The sequence below is a fragment of the Ptiloglossa arizonensis genome, chromosome 7 (assembly GCF_051014685.1).
Source record: "Ptiloglossa arizonensis isolate GNS036 chromosome 7, iyPtiAriz1_principal, whole genome shotgun sequence".
NCBI classification, from domain to species: Eukaryota; Metazoa; Arthropoda; class Insecta; order Hymenoptera; family Colletidae; genus Ptiloglossa; species Ptiloglossa arizonensis.
Genome location: NC_135054.1, coordinates 23,548,756 through 23,574,462, shown reverse-complemented (window position 1 = coordinate 23,574,462; position 25,707 = coordinate 23,548,756). Strand labels below are relative to the sequence as shown.

General features: G+C 41.9%; 3 protein-coding genes across 6 annotated transcripts in view; 1 reads left to right on the top strand and 2 right to left on the bottom strand.

Moving 5' to 3' along the window:
- Window positions 1-326: 326 nt before the first annotated feature.
- On the bottom strand, window positions 327-3,989 carry Mcph1 (Microcephalin). 2 transcript variants are annotated; one of them, XM_076315808.1, is made up of 4 exons: window positions 2,046-3,989; window positions 1,296-1,970; window positions 970-1,207; window positions 327-846 (listed from the first exon to the last, which is right to left on the bottom strand). In XM_076315808.1, exons 1-4 carry the CDS (start codon window positions 3,788-3,790, stop codon window positions 583-585), a joined length of 2,922 nt encoding a protein of 973 aa, XP_076171923.1. In that variant the 5' UTR covers window positions 3,791-3,989; the 3' UTR covers window positions 327-582. The 2 variants fall into 2 exon arrangements, 1 of the variants encoding a protein (XP_076171923.1); XR_012992650.1 differs by having other exon boundaries at window positions 708-846; window positions 970-1,112.
- Window positions 3,990-4,238: 249 nt separating this feature from the next.
- Bulli (regulator of MON1-CCZ1 complex protein bulli) lies at window positions 4,239-7,925 on the top strand. 2 transcript variants are annotated; one of them, XM_076315810.1, is made up of 13 exons: window positions 4,239-4,346; window positions 4,452-4,724; window positions 4,808-5,113; window positions 5,185-5,359; window positions 5,449-5,608; window positions 5,698-5,803; window positions 5,883-6,036; window positions 6,100-6,163; window positions 6,294-6,513; window positions 6,598-6,767; window positions 6,847-7,122; window positions 7,194-7,450; window positions 7,519-7,925. In XM_076315810.1, the coding sequence occupies exons 2-12, from the start codon at window positions 4,605-4,607 to the stop codon at window positions 7,441-7,443; spliced, it is 2,001 nt and encodes a 666-aa protein (XP_076171925.1). In that variant the 5' UTR covers window positions 4,239-4,346; window positions 4,452-4,604; the 3' UTR covers window positions 7,444-7,450; window positions 7,519-7,925. The 2 variants fall into 2 exon arrangements, with proteins under 2 accessions (XP_076171925.1, XP_076171924.1); XM_076315809.1 differs by having other exon boundaries at window positions 4,241-4,346; window positions 7,194-7,925.
- Window positions 7,518-25,707, bottom strand: part of LOC143148959 (GTP-binding protein Di-Ras2) — a 29,936-nt gene continuing 11,746 nt past the window's right edge. Inside the window, exons 2-5 of one of the 2 annotated variants that reach the window (XM_076315813.1) lie at window positions 14,672-15,276; window positions 13,669-13,814; window positions 13,017-13,282; window positions 7,518-11,346 (exon numbers count right to left, since the gene is read on the bottom strand). In XM_076315813.1, coding sequence (XP_076171928.1) covers window positions 11,133-11,346; window positions 13,017-13,282; window positions 13,669-13,814; window positions 14,672-14,858 — 813 coding nt within the window. In that variant the 5' untranslated portion in view covers window positions 14,859-15,276 and the 3' untranslated portion in view covers window positions 7,518-11,132. The remainder of the gene's footprint in view (window positions 11,347-13,016; window positions 13,283-13,668; window positions 13,815-14,671; window positions 15,277-25,707) is intronic. The other variant, XM_076315811.1, reaches the window with a different exon arrangement.

Genomic DNA, 25,707 nt, shown 5'->3' with positions numbered 1-25,707 from the left:
ATCGATTGAATTTTCTCGAGAGTCAATTTAATTTTAATAGCTCGGATATTCTATAGACTAACTCTGAATCAAATTTATGAAAAACATATTTCAAGAAACACTTGTAAATATGAAATATTTTTATAAATAAATAAATCATACAAATACATTTTTATACAAGATTGTGTAATTACGTTGATACAGATATAATACATTTCTTATCTTATCTTTTGTGATACGTTGATTATAATTTAGATGTAATTTGAATTTTTTTTTAAATTAAACAAAATACAATGAATCATTTCAAGTAAAAAACAATTTTGTTCTACATGTGCAAGACTATAGTATATAATATTACATAATATACATATATTTATATGTAAATAATAAAAATATAAATGTACATAATTGGGTTTAAATATAAATATACATTACAAATTTATTCTTATCAGATATAATTAAATTATATCTAGAAAGTAATTAAACGAGTAAAAATTCGTGAAAAGTATTTTATACATGATTTATATCCTAATTAAAAATATCTCCTTAAAATCAAGTAGTATTTTAATACTTGTACATATACTTTTGATTATCAGAATATATCTAATGTCGTCGGTATTGATCAAATGGTTGTAATTCACCCGTTGTGATACAATCTAAGACCCAAGTTTCTTTTAAACCTTCTATACCAACCACAATTCTTGCTGTTTCCAGATTATCAGTAATACGACCACCTGCAGTTTTTATTAGATCTTTTAATACATTATAAGGAGGTGTTGTGTTTCTTCCAACATATATGGAGCCACAAGCAGCAAACAATTCAGGAACATAGGATGTTCCAAATAATTGTCTATCTTTACGGTTTTCCTGAAAGTTATAATTTATAAATCATAAAATAGTAATGTTCTATAGAATACATTTAGCATATAATGTATACGACATATAAGTTAGTGATGTATATGTTTGAATATGGTGTTATGTTCAGTTTACCTGCACTGCTTTTGAAAAATGTGTCATTTCGTATTTTCCTGGAGGTAACCATGCATTGTTTTCTAAAGATTTCAAAATCCATTCAAATCTAACAAGCCAGCAGCCCCGTATAATTCCATGTAGCAAATTTATTGTACGCACACCTGTAGTTACAACATGTGTTGTTCGTTTGGTGACATTTAATTCAAGTTTTGCAAAACCAAGAGCTTTAATAATGCTTTTGACTGTATTCTTATCACTATCAAAAAAAAAAAAAAAAACTAATAAACGAAGATGTAAAAAGAAGCTATAAGTTAGAAAAAATATGGAATAAAAACATTCCTTACTCGTTAGATAAACCTGTTGCAACAATATTTATTTTTTGTGCTTTTTTTCTTGACAATCTTGCAGTAGATAATCCTTTCTGAGCTTGGAAATCATTTGACGAATTTCTACTTAAAATACAAGTATGGTTTTTAAGCATATTTTCTCTATCTTTTTCTAATTGTTTTAAAATGTTTTCATCAGTAACTTTTTTAATGGTAATTTTTTTACTGATAATTTTTTTTGTCTTTGTTTCTTTTTTTTTCTTATCACAAACTATGAGATGATCATCTTCTAATAGTAATTGTTCACTGCTTTTTCTTTTAATATTTTTCATATTACTTTCATGATTTGTTGAATTAGATTTATTTTTTATATTTTGTTTCTTTTTTTTTTTATATTTTTTTGGATGTGTTGGGTGTTCAAATGGTAAATATTCTTCCTGCACTGGAGAGAATGATAATAATTGCGAACATTCATGAAGAGGCAATAATTTCTTTTTACATTTTTTTTTAGCAGAGGGCACTGTTGAATTTTTTACATTTTGATCTTTTTGTAATTCACTCTCATCTGTTGATTCTTTTATAACTACCGATATCTGTGATTTATTACAGACCATTTCACAAGAAGACGAATTATTTATCGTTTTTCCATGTTCATAACACGAATTTGTGCATTCTATAGATACATTGTTCCTCCTAAAAAGGTATAAATAAAGTAATATTAATCGATTTAGAGACTAGTTTTTTCAAAATGAAAAATGAAATACTTACATTGGACACAATGTATTGTTAGGAGGCTGTATTTCAGTAGGATTTCTTAATTCATTATTATCATTATGAATATTATTTTTACTAGTAAACTGTGATTTCAATAAAACAGATCGACATGTTGGATATGGAGTAGCTTCAATATAGCTTTTACCTGATTGAATTTGATCAATAATTTTATTTTTTATGTTATATACATTAGTAGTATTGGTAATATTTTCTTCTGTATCTGTATCACTCTTTGCTACATTATTCGATATTGATAACCTTCTTCTTATATTACTGTTTTGCAAATATAATCTATTTATGGTATCTAAGGATGTATTCACTTCCAATGAAGTACAATTGGTACCTATGTTTGGTATCTCTTGTATGTTTCTAAGATCCTTGTTGTATGTTTCCTCCTTATTATCTTTTTGTTTGCATTTATCTTTGTTTTTTGCATCAATGGATGTATTTACATTTAAAGAAGTCCGTATTGTATTTCCACTGTTATCTGCAGTTGTATCTTGATCATTGCATTGTATTTTAGTACTTTTTTCTGTAATAGTATTGAATAAAACAGATTTTTCTAACTTTTTAGAACTTTCATATGATGATTTGGAAACTTCTGTAGTTGGTTGTACCAATTTCTGTATCAAAGAAACAGAAGTACGATTATTTTTTAATTCTTTTTGTTTAGAAAAATTGTCAGGCACATTTTTTATAACCTGTTCCAAAGATTGTTCTTTATTGTTTAATATATACCTCCTCTGAGAAGGAGTTATTTCCATGGAAATTGCATTTATTTTCGTATGTTTATTTAATGAAGATAAATTATGTTCAATTTGAGAATGATTTTCAGGCTCTGTGTCTAATATTTGGTCACTTAGCATTGTTGAACAAGCAATTGGCACTGCCATAAATATACTTTCATTTAAAATAGATTGGTCTTTATAAACAACAGATCTATTATCTCTATGGGAAATAGATTCAGTTGCAAAAGTATCTATTTTTTTGTTGTTTTCAGCTAGTATAATGCTACTCCCATAGTTTTTGTTCTTCAATTGTGATAGATTCAGTGTCGGAGAATTACATTTTAAATTCATGTTACTGTCACTCACATTTTTACCATTTAAGTGTTTACTTACATTAAATAATCGTCTTTTTTTTAATTTATATTGCTTTTTTTGTTCCTCGATGTTTTTGTTTGTACATTTATCTTTCGGTGTACTACTAATATTTTGGTTATTTTTATATTCAATTTTATTTATGATATTCGACACTGCAGACGCTTTAGTATTTGTAGCAGCACATACAAAATCATTGTTACAAATTGTGTCAGATCGATTACATTTATTCCCTAAAATTGTATGCGTCTTAACAGAGAGCTCATTTTGTACATCAAATACTTCCATAGTCTTGGACAAAATAGCTTCCTTTAATCTTTTGCAATCTTTATTCAAAATCTCATTGTCATCATTAATTTTCTCTAGAAGTATTCTTGCATTTTGTAAAGAAAAATCGTGATGTGTTTGTTTGCTTTTAGAACATTCATATCTATCACTTTTCGAGGTTGTATTATAGTTAACTGTAGTTGCAGAAGCATCATTGTATTCAATATGTGTTTGTTTGAGTGATTCATTGCCAGAGTCTGTTAAGTTTGAGACACAACTTAAATTGACCGCCAGCGAGCTACGTTGACATTTAAGGCCACAACATTCATCCAATATATTTTTCGTCTTGATTTTTCTTTTCTTCGGACTCATTGTTTACGCATATTTTGTTAGAGATTATAGGATAACTATAATTGCAATTTTACAGAATAATTATGTGTAATAAAAGCAGTGTACTGTTACTAAGGCCATTATTTTAGACATGTTTGATATATAAGAATGGATGCTTTTGAAGTCGTCCATTATGCACGCTCTAGTCACCGATTAAGCTTCGGAACTTAGGGATTTTTCTCCATCTGTTTCGTTACCATGATACCATAATCATAGATGAAATAAAAACTAGATATTTCACCTTAAAGGAGTTGGTGACACACGATCTGAAATACGGAACTCATAAAATACTAGTGGGTTTCGAATGACCTCTTCGTTTAAGAACGGTAATTTTAGGAACTATATTCAACTGCACGATTAAAGTCTGCACTGCGACACTGAAATCAGTAAAACTAGCATAAGTTCCCAGTAGTTTCAGAAAATATTGTAATATTAAAGTTCTTTTGATGTCCTCGTTTAGTTCTACCAAACAATTATATTATCGAACAAAATGAAGTAAAATTGGAAGAAACGTGAACTATGGAGTCTATCCTACTAGGTCGGTCCCGTTTTCTCTCAGTGAGGCATTAAACAATGCACCACTAAAATGGAAAGAAATACCTATCTATAATAATTACCTTTATGTGTTTACTTCGTTTGACAGTACGATAAAGTTAGGTATGGTTGGGTATACACTGCTGTGATCTGAAGTTTACCATTAATTGGGATGGTTGGTCTACTTATGGAATTTTGTGAAGTATATACTCAATAACGAGTAGGGACTGACGTTAACACGATTAACAATTAACTGTAAGACATGGCAACTGCCGACCAAGATACTACTGATGATTATTACTTGGAATTGTCTTCTGATCCGATAAAGTTCGAGTCAGTCAGTTGTCTTACTAATGTTTTCTTCGACGACTCGAAACAACAGGTTAGAATGTTAATTTACGCATACTTTACGTATTACAAAAATCTCAAATATTGGAAAAAAAACTAATACTTGATTGTATTTAGGTGTTTGCCGTTCGATCGGGTGGTGCTGCAGGCGTATTAGTTAAAGGACCGAATCAAAGTATAAACTTTCGAATGGAAGATAAGGGTCAGGTGATTTCCATCAAATTTTCTCCTGACATGAATATACTTGCAATACAACGTACACACACTTCAGTCGAATTTGTCAATTATTCTCCTGTAGTTGGATTAGATAATATAGAATATTCGCAGCCAAGTAAAATAAAATATGCCACAATATTGGGATTTGTTTGGACACATGGAAATGAAATATTGCTTGTTACGGATCATGGAGTCGAGTTGTTCCAGGTACGAGTATAAACGATTCTTGCCATTCATTGGTGTGTCATATTATTGTAGGCATTATTTGATCACTTTAGGTGAATCACGAGAAACGAAATGTCAGAGCTGTAAAATGTTTAAGTTTGGATATAAATTGGTTTGTGTATTGTCCGCAAAGTCAGTTGGTATTGTTATCATCTGGTAAAACAGGGGCTCAAATGTATGCATTGCACATAACTCCAGGAAATCTTCATAAGTTAACAAAATTTGAAGGTAAGACGTAGAAACTTTAGCATAGCAGTTATTAACAATTATCAATGTATTAGAAGGGTAACACAATTGCTATCATAAAATTGTTTCAGTGGAACTAACTACAACAAAACCAGGCAAACTGGCAGTTTCCGAAAGAGATGTAGCTTTGGCGGTTCTATATGGAACACCTTGTATTATTTTATTGCGCCATCAACCAGGTGCCAGTCGTTCAACAGGAATTGCTTTTGTATATGTATATACCGTTCATAAGTATGCATACCTCTTCACAGTGTTAATCCAATTTAGTACTCTCAAATATTTATACGTGTACTCGTATATTTTATGTACTGTTTAAATAGGATGACAATGATAAAAAAAAGTCATATTCTGAAACTTGATGTCAGTGGTAGATTTGCCATTAATGTTGTAGATAATCTCATTATTGTTCATCATCAAGCTTCAAAAGTGAGTAAACAAAAGAGATTTAAAACTGTAAAACTGCAAGTCTTAATTACCCGTTATTTTAAATGAAATGATTTTTTAGACTTCAATGATTTTCGACATTATGTTACCGGGCGTAAGCGATGGTACTGTAATGCATCATACTAACGTGGCACCAGCGAAACCGATAAAACCGTACAGTTTAAAAGTTCCAGGTGCAACTTTATCAGAGCATACGTATCAACCTTGCAAATTATGTATCCTTGATAAAAATGACGAGTATTCTTGTTTGTTTCCGTTTATTCCTTAATGTTTTACAGATTCACCAAATTGGGTGGTGTTTCAGCCAAACATAGTCATAGATGTCAAGTTGGGTTGCCTATGGTAGGTAGGTCCATTAAAATTTGAACGTTCTAATTTTGTAGTTTGTGACATCGCAAGGTATTTTAATCGAAAGAGAGAACTAAGGAAAGTTGGGCTACAGAAAACTTATTCGATCACGTTTATCGATCAGGTACGTTGAATTGAAGTTGGAAACGTTGGTAAAGCTTATCACGGACAAAGTATTGCTGGTCGAATTTTTAATGCAACGCACGAATGCGAAACAAGTTTTAATAGAGGTGTTGCAAAATTTCATGATGCAGTTGCCTGTTAGTTTAATGGATATGCCAACTGTATTCGACAAGCTGAATTCCGTGTACAGGAACTATTTGGAAAGTGAAATACAAAGTCAGGTAACATGTCTATCGATACGTTTGTCGATTTTGTTGCTTTTGTCGGTTACTACGCGTTAACATTCTTTATTTTATTGCATTCAGATGGGTACTCCTTTACAAAGTAACGTGAAAAATGTGGGTGCTGTGATAGAAAATTACAAGTACAAGCTCTTACTCGATCAAGGCGATACGTATAGTCATATATTATCGAAATGTTTTGAAAGTACAATCGAACCGAAAATGATCGTATGGGTTCTTCTCGAGTATATCCGGTATTTATTTACCGAGCTCTAGCAGTCTTGGATCATTTTTTACCGGATTAAGATACACATTATTAGATGTTCGTTTCAGATCGTTGGCAGAACATGGTATACCCGTGCATCATTATTTACACGAGTTAGTTATCACAACGTTGGTGCATCGTAAAGCTTACTATCAGCTTCATCAGTTGTTGCAATATCATGTGGTTGCCGATTCGAAACCTCTGGCGTGCCTATTACTTTCTTTGGAGAACTTGTATCCGGCTGCCCATCAGCTTGCTTTGGATATGTTGAAACGATTAGGAAATGCTCACGAAGAAATAATAGAGGTCCTCCTCTCGAAGGGTCATATTTTGCCGGCGTTACAGTAAGTCCCGATATACATTCGTGAATCACGAAATGACTTATCAGATTCGTTATTTCACTCGTCCTTTTCAGATACGTTCAATCGGTGGGAATGGTAGATCAAGTTTCCGCCCGAAAATTCTTAGAAGCGGCAAAAGCAACTGAGGATGCGACATTGTTCCATTCGGTTTTCAAATTTTTCGAACAGCGCAACTTGCGGTTGCATAATACAACAGCCTTTGCGAAAGGAGAACACTGTCAGCCTTACATTCAACATTTCGAACATTTATTTCCCAAACCGGCCAACGGAAGTAATTGGGATACAAATTACAGTACAGCTTGATTTTATGGTAACGAGAAACAATAACAACATCAACGGAAACAACAAACAATAATATATTTCAAATTTATAACACAGAATAAGCAGGGACGTTGGCAAGTTATATCGAAATTGATTCGCTCTTTCCTCGTGTTGTCATTCGCGAAATACGTCAAAGAAGCATATTGGTCACCATTTATTTACAGTTAATTGTATTTACATATACAATTCACGGAATTCCGTGATAATGAGCGTAACTAGCATAATTTGTTTAATAACGCATTTACTTTTATTCTTTGCCTCTGTAATCGCGACGGAATAGTCGCTCCGTGATTTGGGATGTTGCGTAGCCACAATGATACGCTAATACGAAACACGATACTATACATACAAACAAATAATGGCACGTCGATATATTCGCGTACGATACAACTACATGTACGCTAGATTAAAAGAGGAAGAAACAAGATTTCGATCTTCGGTAATAAAAATATCTTTTTTTTGTTTTTCTAGGTTTTCTTTTACCCTTCTTAACGCATTACGAATTGTTCCGCAGAAGGAATGAATTTACGTTCGTTTTGGAAATCGATGAAAAGACATACTATTCTTAGAGGGTATAGATAATTACTTGGTGCTTATAGTTTAGACAAACAGACAGTCACAAAATATTTAGTAAAATTGGTCTGGTGTATGTATGGGATGCACGCGTATGTATTGTATCTCTTAGCGGCTAATCGTCGCTATTCGGATCTCGAGCGACTCGGAATCGAGTTACACGATTAAGCTCGTATAAATGATTTTTTCTCATTAATTCTAATTTTCCAGGATCTACGCAAATAGTAAAGTAGGTGATACGCGTTTGCGTACATTTCGATCGATATTATTGGTTAGAAAACGCGATTAATCTCGATACCAAGTCGTTACTTGATCGACGAAACTTCGATTCGCTCGATGGGACCAACGACGTAACGCGTAGAAGAGGACGGACAGGATATTCGTCGAGACACATTCGGTCCATTTTGCACTTTATTTTTATCGAGATCGAACAAACAGTTGTCGATCTGTTTTGGAAGTTTTCTTGGAGTTGCACGAAAAGACGAGAAAAATGAACGGTTTGATAATCGTTTTCAACAAGAAGTATCGTTGGAAGAGCCTGAACTCTACGAACGGTGTAATAAAGAGAAGAAAGATAAAGTAACGTTACGTATTTATGGTGTTACTGCTCGAGTTATCGCAGCTTGGGAGCGAGCCGGGATGATAACAGGTAAATACTTACGTGTATCGTTTTTGTATATGTACATCGCGAGCAAGAGTGAGAAACAGTATCAGCGTGAGCAGTTCCAAAAAGTGATAGAGATAAATACGTGACAGACAGTACTGTACGTAGATACATACATACGTACATTAACGAGCGAATACAACTCGGCGAACCGATGACATGAATAGGGAAAATAAACTTAAATCAAGTGTAAAATGTATAGCAAAAAATGGGAGTGCATATTGGCATAGAACGATCGATTGGTTACACCAAACTGTCGGTCGCGTTCGCAGTTAAACGTATCTAGATAGATGGGTTTGGGGGTTAGGTAGAGAGATTGTCGCATTCGTTGCGTTCCGTTTGCCGCGACTCGCTTCCGTAGGGAGCTTTTGTGCCTATATCGGGTTCAATTGGATTGAATTGGATTACCACTCGACTATTGTTTCCAACGCAACGAATTCCAGTTCTTTTACGTCCACCAGGGAATCTCGCTTTCGTTCGATCTGTCGAGCACATAAATATATTTTACGATTCGCGTTGCTCTCGCCGCTTCGATCTCGACGAATAAATGCGTAGCCGCCATTAGACTATTCAAAAATTGTCTTTTTTTCTACTTATTGAGAGCTTTAGTGAAAAATTCAAAAACGTATACCACGGTGCTTACTCGAGCAAACATCTTCAACGTCCTCGAAGAACGACAGATTATTTTTCAACGAAAATATAGTTATCTTAAAAAACAAACATATTTTGATTTGAACGTAAAAGAAGTGTATTATAATAGTTCAAATAATTTAGAACATTGAAGTTTCAGCAAACGGAAAATTTTTTCTTCTTTTTCAAATAATCGATAAAAAGTAATCTGTCAGTTTTCGAGAACATGGAAGAAGTTTCTTTGAATAATCACGATGTTATGTGTTTTCTTAAATTTCATTTCGAGTATCGATCTAGCGGCCGAACGAGAGTCGCGTTCGCGTAGTTTCGTCGGTAAAATACATCAATGTTCTTTGCAAGCGTGTGCGCGTACACAAGACGGGTCGAAAAATAGATTTAATTGAATTGTATATGGAATTATAAAAATTGATATGCGGCTCGCCTTGATCCAGACACCGAAATATCAAACTGCCAGTTTCTTTTGTTTGTACGATTTGTAACATAGGCACTGACGCGCGACGCTACGTTTCAAAGTTGTTCTCGCGTGGGTCGAAAGGGGCGGTGTAACAACCAGGATCGTGCCGTGTATTCCGGTGTTTAGTTAAAAAATGGAATACTAGATTGTCGAATTCGTTTTGATATCAGCTACAATACAATGTGCTTTAAAATACGTAATGTCGTTTAACAAAATTAAGATGACCTTGAGTTTGTATAAAAAAAAAAAAAATTTTTTTTAGAAATTTTTAATATTACCATTTCTAGCTGACTGGAAGCTGATCAAATACTGTTCGAAACACTTTTCGTTGGATTATCGGGAGTGCTTGAAAAATCGTGGTAAAAGTTACGTAAAACTCGCGAAATGTTAAATTACTTAATTTCATTCGATTACTTACTTTATCACGATCCTGGTAACAACGATGAAATGCAACGTGTTCCGAACAGATTGCCGATGCAGTTACGTTCTCTGCAACTCTAACTGTCCTTACCTACACGCGATACATACATACGTATACGATACCTGTGTGTATTCGTTGCGAACAAGTATTTTGATATTTGCGAAAATTCGCTCGAAGTCGGTGTCGATCGAAATAAATGTTTGCGAAAACAGAACGGAACGGAACAGGAATTATTCGTTCCGACCATCGTTCGCGTTCGATTTTTCGTTCCTTTCGAGCGAAGTAAAATCCAGTCACGGAAACTGAAACGGTTAAACGCGTAAACGTTCGCGCGTACGTTGCTCGAACGATGGTGGGAGACCGACCGATAATCCACAATCTGTGTTTCGTTCTCGATCGTACGAATTCTTTCTCACACGTTTCAAGGAGGCATTTTCGTTTCGTTTTACGATTAAGACGGAAACAAAGTGTTGCGTCGCTGTTGAAATTGCACAGAATACGCACGCACATCTTTCTCGTTTTGAAATCTTCGTTTGGATCTTCTCACAGTATCTTTATAATTACGGAGCGTTGGCAAGTTATTTTTCGATCGTTCACGGTTCACAAGAGTGTATTTTAACGGAAAATGAGGAGGAGAACGCGCGCGCGAACGAGCCATGTGCGTTCACGTAACGCGACGATAATATAGTTTCCGCTTTCGGTCTCGCGTATTTCCTCCACAAGCATTCTCTCTCTCTCTCTCTCTCTCTCTCTCTCTCTCTCTCTCTCTCTCTCTCTCTCTCTCTCGTTCGTTGATCGCGTCCGCGTGGTTGATCGTGTCGCGCGCGTCACGTCTAGCGTGCTTCAATCTTACCGATTTTATTATCGGCCGTCGAAAGGGTAGGGAGGCTGGGGGAGCGGTGATTAAATTACGAGATATTGCAGTCGTCCGTGTGAGCGTCCCTGATTTGCTGTTTCGTTTTCCGTGAGGCGCGTCTGATCAAGCTACGGCTGCGCGGTTTGCTCTTCGTCTCCTCGTTGCCGGTGACGGCAACGACGTTCGAACCCTGTGCCGCGACCGTTTGCTGAGAATTCCCTCCGTGGCCGCCGGCACTTCCTGTTCTGCCGTGTGGACTGCCGGACCTACCGATTCGATCGTGTATCGTTATAATCGAACGAGCGTCACGCGCTCAACGGGTAAAGAACGCACCCGGAAAGACGAGTTTAACGGTAAACTATCGGTCGCTATCGACCACGGAGAATTATAGTTTACCGATAGTTGTCCCCTGTGCTTCAAATTCATAGAAAGCTGAAAGGATCGATAACATCGAGTACGATCGATATTCGAATAGCCCTTTTTGTATCACTATAATAGTCACAAGGTGAGGAATTAAAAGCGGTGGGAATTTCCTTCGCAAAGGTATTTATTCGACTCGACTCGTTTCGATTAATCTCCGACCAAAAAGTGTCCCGATTGTGCTTCTCTTCCACCCTATATTCTTACACGCGTTCGTTCTCTTTCGTTCTAATCCTAAAACTGTCTCACTCGATGCGTCTGGTCACGTTCACCCAAAATTCCTTAATCCGGCGTCATCTCAATCGTTCTTTTTTCACACCTCACTTCGAACACCCCGTTGTTTCGTTCAAACGCTCTTCTTTCACACTTTCGAGGACATTTCGCTCGCTCGTCTGTCCCAAACACTACACATTTTCTCTGGACCGCGTGCAAGACCGTTCCCACGCGTTACTACATAAACAGTTGGAAATATTATACGTTCGTCACTTAACCGTGGCGATCGTTCCAAAGATAGGCCTACATTACAAACATTGTGAAAAAGTACGGTACTATGTGGCGGTACCTCCCATACTCGCCACTAGAGGGAAACTCGACCGCTGATCGTTTCCCGCAAGTCCCCGTACCTGGCTCCGATCGCTATATATACGATCCTTACCGATTTTACGATATCCCGGCTGTAAGGCAAGGCCTGCTAGGTTGCCTTACCGATGAGTCCACTAGCAGGCCTGGGATGATTTTTACACTCTCCCATCTTTTTCCTATTTTCACTCGCTCACTCTTCCTTCGTCGCACCGTCCGGTAGAAGCCGCCACAACTCGTACAATGATAAATCGCGTTCGATAGGAGAATTAAAGTTTCTTATTACCGTCGGTTGCTGATTTGTCCCAGCAGGCCACCGACTTCGAGTCTGACCATGACACTACTACTTAAATCGTAATGCAAGGAATCAAGGGGGAATATAGACACACGGTGGCCGTTTTTGTTTCGGTCTCGGGTCTTAAGAAGACCGATTGGGACGACCCGATACAATTCCGCGTGTAATTTCTTCCAGGACTCTTCTCTCCGGGTCTCCACGCGATGCTCGTCGATCGCTTCGAATCGGCCCACGTGTTTTTATTCGCCTCGGGTTCGGTCAGACCGGGTGGAAATTAGTTCTGGAAATTCCTCGGAAACAGTCGCGCGTCGAGAAGCAATTTAACTCGAAGGAAAACAGGAATCGAGTTTTATTCGCGAAGAGCGGAATTGCGTTCGCGTTCGCGATTGCTATTGCATATTAAAGCGTGGTGTGTTTGTTACACGGGGTGTGTGTACAGAGATGTAAAGTAACGGGTCGTGTTATCGGGATTTCCTTGTTTTCGATCACAGGGCGAGCCCCGTACAATAGATTGCAATTAACGGAGTTGCGCGTACACGGAAACCCGAGATTGAAATTTTCAAATCGCGTCGACGCCGGGCGGAGGGTACGGACAGGGAGTAGAATAAAAATTGAGAATTTAAGGAAAAAAGAGGGAAATACCTGCGCGATCCGTACGCCGAACACCTTCGTCTGAGGCCCGATTCGTCCGTCTCGCCGGTATTGTTCTTTGGCACGATTCTGGACAGAGTGACGAAACATCGGAACACGTCCTTGATGTTGTAATCGTCTTTGGCGGAACATTCCATCACCTTCGCGCGAAGCTTCGGCAATTTGCAATACAACCATTCGCTCACGTCCTCGATGGCTACCTCTCGTCGCGACGGTGCAAGGTCCAGCTTGTTTCCGGCAACGACTATCGGTACTTCCTGTCGAACGTCGTCGAGAAAGTATGAGAAACGGTTTCTTTCGCTACCATTAATCTACCCCCGTCCCTCCTCCGAGCTCTAACACCACCGTCGATAGAAATTCGATTGCCTCGATTTCGTCCCGCTTCGCGACAGAGTATTATTCGGTTACGAGGAATCGAATCTGTCGAAAGAAATTAAAAAGTACGGTCGATGTCGGTCGTGTTTAAGCTCGTTTCCAGCGGGTAAACTTTGTCCGGTTCGTTATCGATACCCTCGTAACGATACAAGGAAAAGTATCGTAGGTAAATTCTAAACGATTCTGTTTTCTGGTGAAAGTAATTTATCCGGAAACAAATCGTCTCGCGTATCCGGGTGGAAACGGTTATACCCGAGTGACGGTGTACCTGGAAATCTGGTCGCTGTTCTCGGACTTCTTCGAAACACTGTTTCACGCACTCGAAGCTCGGTAACGAGGTTGTAGCGTAAACGAGGAGAAATGCGTGCGCCGTGGCTATGCTCAGCCTCCTCATAGCTGGAAACTGCAAATCGCCTGGAATCGTGGAAGGTAATGTAGATGTTTCGAAGGAATCGACGGAATTACCGAGATTATTAGCACAGTTACGACCTAGTAGCAGGATCGATATGAGAAAAGTTAGTTTCGAAGTTTCGTGCTCGGAAAAGAGAGTAGGTATACAGGGACCCGAGTCGAGCGTCGAAACAAATTCTAATATCGTGGATTAATCGATACCACCGTTAAACCGAGCCGAAATTGAAAACAATTGTTCGATTCGTTGCAACAAGTATTTACACATTGGTTGGGGAATAAATTGAAATAAACAAAAATGCAACAGCGGGTAAGAAACACCGGTACCTGATAACACCTACGAGCTGTAATATCTATAATTGTGAAGTATCTCACGAGGGATTCAAGTTATCGGAAGAATATTCTTACAAAAGTTGTTCGATCTTACAATCCCGTTAGGTCTTACAAAAGTAGTTCAGCATAGACATTATTTACATCGTTTACTGTCTCTCTCTAATAACTTTAACCCTTTGGACTCGAGGGAAGATTCTCGCTCGCCACCTAATTCGGTGTACTATTTTCCAACCGGGAAAACGTTCGTGATTTAGAATTCAAATTGGAATTTAAACGTCACGTTCTTCTAGAGCGTAAACGCGTGTACGCGAATGTATATAAAAATGTTCCATTCCAGATGAATTTTACGACTTAAAGAATGTTCTCGAGGCGTCGATTTCCGGCAGCAAACAAACCTCGAGTGCAAAGGGTTAAACCCTCGTGAGATATTCCACCGTTTCCAATTAAAGGGATCGAGCCGTATATAAACGAAAGTTCCGTATGCGACGATTTCGCGACCGTACGAGTTTCAAGGTTGAGATGGTGCTTACCAGCGGTGTCCAGAAGGTCGACTTTGAGCGTCAGCGTGCCGAGGACGCATTCCCTCGAATAGAGATCCTCGACGGTAGGCCTGTATCTCTCGTTGAATCCTTGGCCGAGGAGTCGGCGTATGATCGCGCTTTTCCCAACGCCGGCGCCACCTAACACCACCAATCTGATCCTCTCGAGATCGGCCATGTCGCGTAGCTGGTTCGGTGGTAGCTGGTCGGCCGACTCGAAACACGGTACGGGCTCAGGAAGGCATTGGCTGACAGCAGCCGGTTAGCTCGCTGCTCGGCTGTAACCCAGCCACCCCGGCCACCCGACCAACCGCCTCTTCTACAAACCTAATATCCTCTCTTCTTTTCTTTCGCCCCTCGGCCTCGAGATCCAGCTACCCTTCGGCAGTCACCTTCCGCTTCTGTCTCCGGTCACGCTGATTTTCCTTCTCTCTTCTCGGACCGATGCTACTCGATTCGAAACGCTAACTCGATTTTCCTTGGACCAGGCACCCTCGAGGCGACGTCGTCCAGCGATCGAGATCGAATCTCTCACGGCAGGAGTTTGCTGCTCCGTAAGGAAATTTTCGCTAGATTAGCGATCCCGAGATTACCTTCTGACCAGAAATTAGTTATCGAGATTATCAAGGTGATCGAGATTACTATCGGTCTTTTCGTTTTACCACCACCAACGATTTTCTTTACCGTTTACGGACCAACGTTGCCGCTCGTTTTCGAAACGATTTTCGTTTAAACGCGAGACAAGCATCGAACAAACGTGTCTCGTCGATACGATTATCGCGCGACAAGATCGCGAAAACTTGTGAACAATTTTGGTCGAAAAGTTGGTGAAATGTAACGCTTATAATTCATCGTGCGCCAACGGTGTTAAATGTAGCGAGTACGGAAGAACGATAGATAATTTTGAAAAACTGTTTATCCACGAAGCGCGGGGACGCGTTCGAGGGACCGTCGACAAAAAAGCTTCGCTGTTCATCGCGATGAGCGATGACTGTCCGAAGGTTTTCGAACGTGGCTTCCCAGGGGATGTATCTCTGTAAGGGAAGGAAACGAAGGGAGATCTTCGAACGGAGAAACAAGCCGAATAAACGAGAGCTTGGACGGTTCTGTCGCGTATGCGAAAGATCGAGCGTGGACAATCGATAATCGTAAAACTGAAAGGGATTGAAGTTACGCGCAATGTAATTTTCGTTTCACCGAAATCGTCGCGGCGCAATTGTTACAAAAGCTCGCTGTCCGGTGTTAGACGATGCAAGTTTTTATTTTCAACTTGGTCTTATCGCGAAGTTCTCGTTCACGAAGTAGGACGATAACGTTCGGCCGCAACGATTTCGATGATGCGTTAATACAGGCGTCGTGTAATATCCAAGGTACTTTGAATTTCAATCGCTCGTGTTTCTAAGATGATCGAGCGTCCAATGTTTCGGCTACCCGACCGATACTCTATCACCGTGCAAAAGCGCGTTAAAATCGGAAGGGTGCAAGTCGAAACTTTCCCTCGGTCTGTGCGGAGAACGCCTACGAGGCGTTCAGCGAGTACGCAACCGTGGATTTCCCGCACACGGAGAGTGCCAATTGATCGAACCTCGTCGCCGAAAACGTGAACCGCGTTATCGCGACACGTACAACGGTACGGAAGGGAACGAAGGAAACGAATCATCGTCGTCTCGAGCTTTCGACAGGACGTAACGAAACGTCCGCGTTTTCGCGATGCCGAGACAAGGTTGACGCTCGTTTTGTACGGACGACCGGTAACAGTATTGGGTTCAATTATTTCTTTATCCGCCAATGGCGGGATTATATTCGGTTTCGCGACGAGACGCGGTTGAAGAGCAAACAAAAGAGACTGGTTGAAAGCGTCGCGGCGAGCGCTTATAATCGATCGAAACGCGTTTCACCTAACACCAGGGAATTAAAGCCGTCTACGTGGAAACAAGGATCTGGGTCAAGAAATACGAACTTTAACGCGGCGCGGTATCAATTGATAGTAACCGAGCGCGGGAGTCGCTTCTCACCGATCCGCGCGAGGAAGTTGGTACACGCCCGTTACGAAATTACGATCCGATTCGTCGCGTTGAATTAACGTGCGCGTACGCTTTGCGTTCTTTGCACGGGAGGGCGACGACACGAACGCTTCGATTCGCGAAACGAAACTTAACGCAATCGCCGGATCGGCTCGATCTGGGTATCGACGAACGAGAAAGTATCCCGACGCGCGATACTCGTTAAAAGTCTGGATCTCCACCTCGAGAAAAGTTCGATCGTCCCTCACCGTGGCTCGATTTTTCCAATCGAGATATCGACGACAATGCTAAAAGCTATCGTTTGAAAGGGACGAGACGAGAAGCAAAAGTTAAAGGGAAGTGTTTAATTCGTTCTGAATAATTGACAAGAATGTGGTGTTAGAATTTTCGGACGATCGAAGATAATTCGAAACTCCGTCGTGGAGAACCGAAGGCGACTCGAAAGAAATGGGACAGATTTATACACAGAGACCGTTACACCGGGGAAAAAAGTGAGAAATTTTTATCGTTATGTCGTCCATAGAGTAGTTAAAGTGACGGAGAATGTTCGGTGGTATACGACTCGAGACGTTCAAGTCTCGCGAAAGATTGCGCGTTGTTGACCGAGTGCAGCCCGAGCGAAGCGTCTTCCCTGTGATTGCTCGCGTTGAAAATAATGTTATAATTTTTTCTTCCGAGGATGAGGAGAAGGAGGAGGAGGAGGAGGAGGAGCGTCGCGCCCCATGAGCGCCGGTGGGAATCAACCTTTAGGTCCCTCTGTACCCGTTCCTGTTTATCAGAGCATGCTCGCATACGCTCCTTCTTTTCAAGCAACGCCCTAGGTCGATTCGCTCGCGTGTCCTTCGTAGAGGCTGGCTGCAAAAGCGTTTCGTATCGAGCCGTCCTTATTTATCGAGAGGAAACAAACGCGTACGCGACGGTTGGTGGTCGTTCCAGATCATTTTTCGTTCGATGAGAACTCGTCGTTGGCTTTTCGGTCGAAGTTACGTTAAATATACCAGAAACGGGGACAGGTGATGGTTCTTTCCAACACGGTTTTCCTCGCGTACGATAATCGTTGGTTATTGGCGATCTCTTCTCCTCGGTACATTTATATTCCTGTATCGATCCCCGTGTCACGCATAATTTTATAATACTCGCTCGCTTTGAAATATCAGAAAGGAATTAATTACTACCACTCTCTCTCTCTCTCTCTGCATTCGGTGTATCGAATGCACGGCGAGCACTCAACGGTCCCTCCTAATTTTATTTTTAATTACGTTGAACGTTACGCTTCCGATTAAATTCGTTATCGATGCTAAATGTTTTCGCGGTTCGTGGTCCGCGGTTCGCGGTCGGAGAGTGGCGCGTTCCATCGAACGGGGAATCATGGTTGCGTGCTCGTACATCTGCTCTAACCCGTGATACAGCGATGTCCCTTTTCAACTCGATGCGCGAGGATGGCACACGATTCCGATTACGATCGCGACTTTCTGTCTTCTCCGATTACACGTGGAAAACCTGTTCCTGTATCGACGTCACGGAGCGTATCTCGCGAGCTGACGATTCATCGCGGAAACGTTACGGAAACCGTGACCGCGAATAGTCGATAAAAATGATATTTCGATGGAAAAGGGTCGTTCGAGGAAACACGGGCACGAGATTGTTGCTTCATTCGGCAACTACCGTCCATTTGAAAAATTACCGAACTTTATTTACCTTTATTGTACACTCTCGAAGAAACGAATTTATTTTGATATTGCGACTCAAACGAGACATCGATATCGGCGCACCTCGAGTTCCACATGTACGATAAGACCAAATTCTACGCAAGACCCCTCTCGTTACTCCTGTAGGCTACGATACCGCGTAAGATCCCCCGAGTTCCATCGAAAACCGCGATATCAAATTGTACAAAAGAACACCGCGTATCGAGTAAAGTCAGTCGGGTACCAACCAAGCTCTGCGTCGAATCTCTGAACTCTGTTCTACGTCATAGCCGAAATATTCGATACTTTAAAACCGCCCTTCGTTTCGGTATCGTAAAATATCGTAATATTAACCCTTTGCATTCGAGGCTTCTTTGCTACCGGAAACCAACGCCTCGAGAAAATCCTTCAAGTCGTAAAATTAATCCGGAACGGAACACTTTTATATACATTCGCGTACACGCGTTTACGTTCTACAAGAACGTGATGTTTAAATTCCAATTTGAATTCCAAACCACAAAGTTCTCCCGGATGGAAAATAGTACACCGAATTAGATGGCGACCGAGGATCGTCTCTCGAGTCCAAAGGGTTAATCCACCCGCGTTACGGTGATATTTTAAACTATCACCGGTGAACAGATCGTACAGAGAAACTGCGATTCTTCCACGAATCTTCCACTTGGACTTCCCGACCACCCGAACTATCTTCTTACTTAATGCATTGTCCAAAGGAATTTGCTCGCGACACTAGAGACCGTGTTCCTTTTAACAAGGGGAGTATGAACGAATTGGTCAGACTTTTTACCGCGTAGTCGCTCGAAAAGCATTCCCCCTCGAGTGGTGTCGTTTGGATCCATTCTCGCGAGTCGTTGTTTCACGTGTCACGAACGAGAGCTGGGTCTTTCTTCCTCCGTTGTTTCCTTCCAGTCTGTCGCGTCGCGCAAAAAGTCTCCTCGTCGCGGTCCCTATCTCGCCACCTTGTACGTGAAAATTCGTTTCGGGTCGGGAACACGACACCTAGTGAACCGAGCTGCCCACGTTTCGAGAACAAAAGGGAAACGAGAACGAAAAGCTAACGCTTGTTAATGCGTTTCGGTGGTCGGTGCTATCCGACGGAACGACCGCGCGCGTAGCTAATTAGCGCTTCGGCCGGCGAAGCCGCAAACCGTGTGCATACCAGGATGGGTCGACGCGGCCGTGTGCTGGTCGCGCGCGCGTACACCACCGGAAACGATATATCGCTCGCGTGTTCTATCGTTTTCGAGTACGCGGCTCGGTAAATCGCGGTCCAATTAAAGGTCGCTCGTCGAAAACCATCGACTCCCACGACGACACCTGGCCCGCCCCGTCCGTGCCCGCGCCCGCGCCCGCGCCCGCGTCCGCGCGCGTTCCTCCTAATTGGCAAGCGTAGGTAATTCTCTTCTGTGATGCGCGCGCGCCACTTTGAGAACCCGGTCCCGATGTAACACGGTCCAAAAATTCCGGCAACCCTGTATCACAGGGTATTAGGTTGTACCGTACCGAAATTGTCGATACTCGAGTCGAGAACCGACCGCCATTACCCAAGTGGACACAAAGGAAACTATTGTGCAGTTTCCTCGGTATTTGTAACGGTATTGTACTCTAGCGTTCAATTACCGTATTATTTTTGTTTATTCGTTCTCGTTTAAGCGAAATAATACCGGGCCGGTGGAAGAATCGGTGAACGATTCCTTTCAACGAACCGGTAATTTCACGAGCACGGAACATACATCGTTTAACGATCGAATTTCTATAATCGGGGCGTCCCGTAATGGAGGCGATTCGGTGTACCATTCCCTCAGCAGTCTCGCCGTGTTGTAAAGTTAGAAACCCGGAGTTCCGTTCTGGACATTTTTACCCCAGAGACTTCCGGGCGCACGATCGAATAAAAGAACGCTCGAAAGTTGATATCCCTTTGGGTGAAAACGATCCGTGTGTGAATTTCGAACGGAATTTATTTATTTGAAAACGCGGACGGTCTCGTATTTCGGCCGGTGAAAATCGCGATTTTATACGGCGCTGCCTAATACCACGAGAACAAAGTTACGAACACCGGTACGAATTAAGCGAGTTACGAGAGAGGATTACCCAGCGCCGTTCAACTTTTCCCGTTTCGGTCCACCGACCGATCGTTCGAAGATCCATCCATTGCCATTTTTATTATTACCCGTCCGCGATTCGAGGAGAATTTCATACGAAACAGGAGACGGGAAGGTGCGCGCGCGAACAATCGACGAAATCAACGACAATATACGCGAAGAGAAGCGGACAAAGACACCACGGATATTGCTTTTCTAGCCGCGAGTTGAAAAATACTCCCGCCCTCGTGACTGGTAGGCTGCGTTATGAAAGCTTGTAAACCGCGAACAATGAAAGACGCGGAGAGGATCGCGTATCGCGTTCAAGAACGAAAACGAGTCTCGTGGAACGCGCGTTGCTCGTAGCTCTGGGATCCTTCGTGGTTTACGGGAAGTGGATCGAAATATTTTCCTACCATCGATTCGTATTTCCATCCAACCTAGTGGAAATTGCTTCGTATATCCGGGAAGTATTTACCAAGCACCGTGGTGCGTTCGATAACGAATTCCCCGCGTCAAACGCACACACGTGTGGCAATAATCGTGGACCCTGTTTGCGAATTGTTCGCGCGAAAGGAACAACTTTGCAGACTGGATGCATCGCGTTTCCGTGTTTTCCACGCCGTGCGAGCAACTCTCGCGGAATCTCGCCGATAAGCCAAACTCGCGCGCGACCTATCGACTCGTTCGATTCGTTCGATTCGTTCGATTCGTTCGATTCGTTCGACGCGAAGCGATCCGTCTTCTTTCGACGGTTCGAACGACTCGTTTCCACTCGCCGCGATCTTTCTCCGATTCCTCGGTTACTCTTGGGGCGTGCTACCGTTGAAATTGCGTTTACCAGTCGATAAGCAGACTTCCATCGTCGTCGCGAGAGACCGTTTCAAATTGCGCGTCGGTTCTTTCCGATTGAAAGAAATTTATCGATTGCAAAATTCCACCTACCGGTACGTAGCCTCTGGTTGCGCGCGTTACGCGCTGCCTGTGTAGATTCTACGCGAGTATAATTACCAGGGGGTCTTTACCTGTGTACCGTTACCGATAACGATATTATTATTATTAAAATACGAGAGGGTGATATTTCACCCTTTGCGCGACTGGTACGCTGTTGATTGAAAATTGTACAAAAAGTGTCTCGTCTATCGGGTAACGATAACGATACTTGTGCGGTCGAAACGTTAAATATTTAGACTCGACGGACGAAAATAAAGCAACGAGAAATTATTCCGCGTCGTGCTGCTTCCATTTGCGTTGCGACGGAACCTAGTCGTTGCCTCGTTAAGTCGTTAATAATTAGACAAGATAAAAAAAACTTTCTCCCCGTAATCTGCTATATTCTATATAAAAGAGAACACGAGAGAGAAAGAGAGAGAGAGAGAGAGAGAGAGAGGTAGAGAGGTAGAGTGTAATCGCGCGCGCGCAATACGGATGTTCGTAAAGAGGGCTCGGTGACTACGTCTACCCAGATAGCGTTCAAACAGATTTATCTTGCGGCAAGCTCGCTAGGCTGGTGGTTCGCTTCGTCGACTATCTATTTGTAGATAGTTCTTGCTTCGTTACCCTTTCCTGGACGCGTCGTTTCCTTGTTCGATAAAAGAGGTAGAGTAACTCCCGCTTACGAGCAACGATTCCACCCCGCATAAATGAAATAGAACCATCCCCGGCGCTGTTTTGGCTCGTACACGGAACAAAGAACGATCTTTGTCCACTAAATATACATACGTAAACTTTTCAGCTCCATACCATATAAATATAAATCGTTTCTGAATTTCGTAAATAAAGCGATCCTTCGAACGTGGTTGTGTTTGGACTCATTTTCATCGAAGATATTTTAAGATATATTAAAAATTACAGTTATTGTTGAAAATAAAAAAGTTAATTTTTGCGAGCAAAACTATTCTCGGACAACGACGAAAGAATTCTGTTGGCAAAAGCGGAAATCTCACGGCGAAACAGATCAGATTAATAACGGCGTCGCTTTTCCTTGTAACGTGAACGTAATTACTTTTTTTTGTTTATCATTGCCAGTGCGATACAATAAATTCCGCGTTCGATTTTCGAACATTAAGAAGCGAGCGTCGATCACACGCCGCGGAAAAAGCGTGAAAGGAATACGAAACACTGCGCGGAAAGCACGAACCAGTTGTGTTTGATCCGCTCGGGCAAACATCGGGAAATTGAACGTTTCTATAAATAAGAACGAACTTCCGTCGCGCTCTCTCGCAAATTACAGCCACGCAACCGACGCTCGATGACGCTGACGTTAACTCGTTATTATTTTCCTCCGGGTGCAGGAGGTTCGTGCGGTAGCCGCGACCCATCCCCTCGATTTTTAGGCCTTCGTCGAGATCGATAAAAATTCGACGAGTACGTCCCCGCGCTCTTTCTACCGTTTCCACTCGGTCTCGTTCGTTGTTGTTCTTCGTTATTTTATCCAATATTATCACGGTTGTTTATTCACCTCACGCGCGTTTATCTTCTTCCAATTTACGTTGTATTTTTCTTTCCGCGCGCTTGCACGTCTGTGAAAAATATTTCCAACGATAACAACAGCTTGCGTATCGTCTTCCACGAGTAAGCTAACTTGTTTCCTAGTTTCGGTAAGTTTTATCCGACCTCCGGAGCAAACTACGAAAGAGGAACCGTGCGGTTTCCTCGCTTCGTTCCCTCTTGGATGAAAATTCATCGAGGAGCAACAGATGAGAGCTAATTTCCGGGAGTATTTGATAGTCGATGTCTACTCGAGCTCGCTAACGTGCACGATGTTCACTTTGGCCCCTGAACGCATCTTTCGATATCACCCCCATCCAACAAACTTACCTAGCGATCAACTTACGACGTCCCCTTCCACCCTCGTTCTCGATCTTCGATCTGTGCTAATACAGGCGACGCGGAAAACGCAGAGATTATTCGACGATCGATGCTCAAATACTTGTCCCTCTCTACGGTATCAATGACGGTTCGAAGTTGGGTTTAAGAACAGTCAGCTGCGCCTCGTCTTCGCGTCGTGTACAAAAATTCTGTCCCATATTTTCCACTCACTTCTCCACGAAGAAGACTCATTGAATCTTAGAAAAACACTGTATCTGTATCACAGATCCCATATTAGCCTGTAGAAAATATTATTCCGATTGCCGATGTAACAAATATATATATAAAAAAAAGAAGGAATCTTTCCCACGAAGAATCACTCCATTTCGTTGCTGCACCATAACTGTGGAAACACCGTATCGCGTCGTTCGAAACAACGAAAGCAATATTTCGGATTACTCGAATCGGCGTTAAAAGATTCCCCCGCGCGTGCACGCACTCTCGATGATACGTACATATTCATCGAGTCGCGCGGAGAAGAGAAGAAGAGCCCCGATGGAATCCAGACTCAATTTACGAGGGAGAAAATTGATGACAGGGAGTTTCGAACGCGAGATCTTCGATCGTCCGGGCGTACGAATTCGCGATTGATGGTTCGATCGTTATCACGTGGAGACGTCGGGACGGATTCCTCGGTGTCTGATGCGTCTCGCGGCGACGGAGTTTCGTTACGAGGGGACCGACCGACGCCGAGCGTGAATTATAATTATTGCAACCTCTCTGTCGCTCGAATCGAGATAGCCTACCCGAGGAACGCACCAGAGTTAATAGACCGGGGCGATATTTTAACGACGCGGTCGCATTAAGAGCGTTGAATCGCTCTTTAGGGTGCTCCGGTGAAGTATCGTTCGTTGATCCGGTTCCCTTCGTTCAACAGCCTCCCTTATCGCGAAAGTGCAACACGAATTCCTTCGTTTTAATCGCCTGTCGTCCTATCCCGACATTACGTACTCGCGAATTCGTGCTCGGTTTAGTATTACTCCCTTTCTCTCTCTCGAGATATAGAATACGATCTACGGTGCAAAAATTCAATTCAACGAGACAGATGTCTCTCGGATCACCCTTTGGAACCTTCCTATGGGGAGTATTGGTTCATTAGTCCGATCCTCTTACCTCGACAACCGTCTCTTATCGAGAAAGGGTAACACAAATTCCTCGGTCTTATTGCCTCTCCTATTGTCCCGTTTCAACAACGTAATCACGAAATTCGCCTTGTCTCGATCCGAAGTGAACGAGCGTCGAGAAACCGAGTGCAACGTTCGATGTCTCGTTTGTACGCAAGATGTCAACGCGGTTGCACTTCGGGGATGAAAAATTCAATTCGACGGGAGCCACGCAGGGGTGTGTGTCTCCATTTTCCACGGTCTCTCTGGTGAACGCGCGGGGCAAGTTTCCATCCACGTTTCGCGATGTTTCGTGCGGGAGCTAATAGTTCGAACCACTTGTTGAGAGCGAATCCCTCTGAAACGGCGGTATTTCGGTCGAATTCTCAATCCCGGTTCTATTTGCAGAGTCCTCTGCGTCCGTTTTTTTTTTCTGTTCGCCCGCTTTTGAGCGCGAAAGTCGGGGCTTGTTATTGTCGGAATAAAAATACCCTACTTTATTACAGCCACGCGAACGATGTCACGGCACGCGTTTGATGGAAAACGAACAAAGACCGTCGCAGAGAATACTTGGTGCACCGGTACCACGTTTGATCGTGTATTTGATTTCCGTTTCGTACACGCCGCGCGTCTCGTTTACACACCGAGCGGATCGGGGCAGCGGGAGGAGGGTGGTGGTGGTTTAGTAGCTAGAGTTCCGTTGTGCGTACCCCGCATTCGTGCAATTACGTAATTACTTCGAAACGGTGCGTGTACTTTCTTCTAATTTACGTAATAAAGCCGTTGTAATAATAACGATAATAATAATAATAATAATAATAATAATAATATTTCCCGCTATTACGCGGGCCCGCGTTCGTTGCTCGTCTTTTTATCGCCGGTCGTTTTGGCCGTCGGCCATGTTATCAAAGAGTGGCGCGGTGTTTTTGCGTTACGCGGGTATTCGTATTTTTTCCCCGTCCGTAACGAGTATTTACCTTTTATCCTTTTTCATCGCGAGTGGGCATGTCGGGGTGTCCTGGAACTTCGAGATCGAAATTCAAGAGAGTGTAGAGCTCGTCGAAACGGGTGAAAAGTGTTCGAGTAAACGTCGGATACGAGTATCGTTGGTTTCGGAGTTACAAGGCGTTTTCAACTACGAGCTTACAACGGTGTAAAAGATTTTATCGCCCGACCGCGTAGTGATTATCGAACGAGTCGTTAGGTGAACGCGATACACACCGGGACTGCACAGTTGTACGC

Coding starts and splice junctions, on each gene's coding strand:
- Bulli (XM_076315810.1), top strand. CDS start 4,605: ATGGCAACTGCCGACCAAGATACTACTGATGATTATTACTTGGAATTG. Junction 6,037..6,099: donor GTATCAACCTTGCAAATTAT/GTATCCTTGATA, acceptor AATGTTTTACAG/ATTCACCAAATTGGGTGGTG. Junction 6,514..6,597: donor AAAGTGAAATACAAAGTCAG/GTAACATGTCTA, acceptor TATTGCATTCAG/ATGGGTACTCCTTTACAAAG.
- Mcph1 (XM_076315808.1), bottom strand. CDS start 3,790: ATGAGTCCGAAGAAAAGAAAAATCAAGACGAAAAATATATTGGATGAA. Junction 1,208..1,295: donor GCAACAGGTTTATCTAACGA/GTAAGGAATGTT, acceptor TTTTTTTGATAG/TGATAAGAATACAGTCAAAA. Junction 847..969: donor ATTTTTCAAAAGCAGTGCAG/GTAAACTGAACA, acceptor TATAACTTTCAG/GAAAACCGTAAAGATAGACA.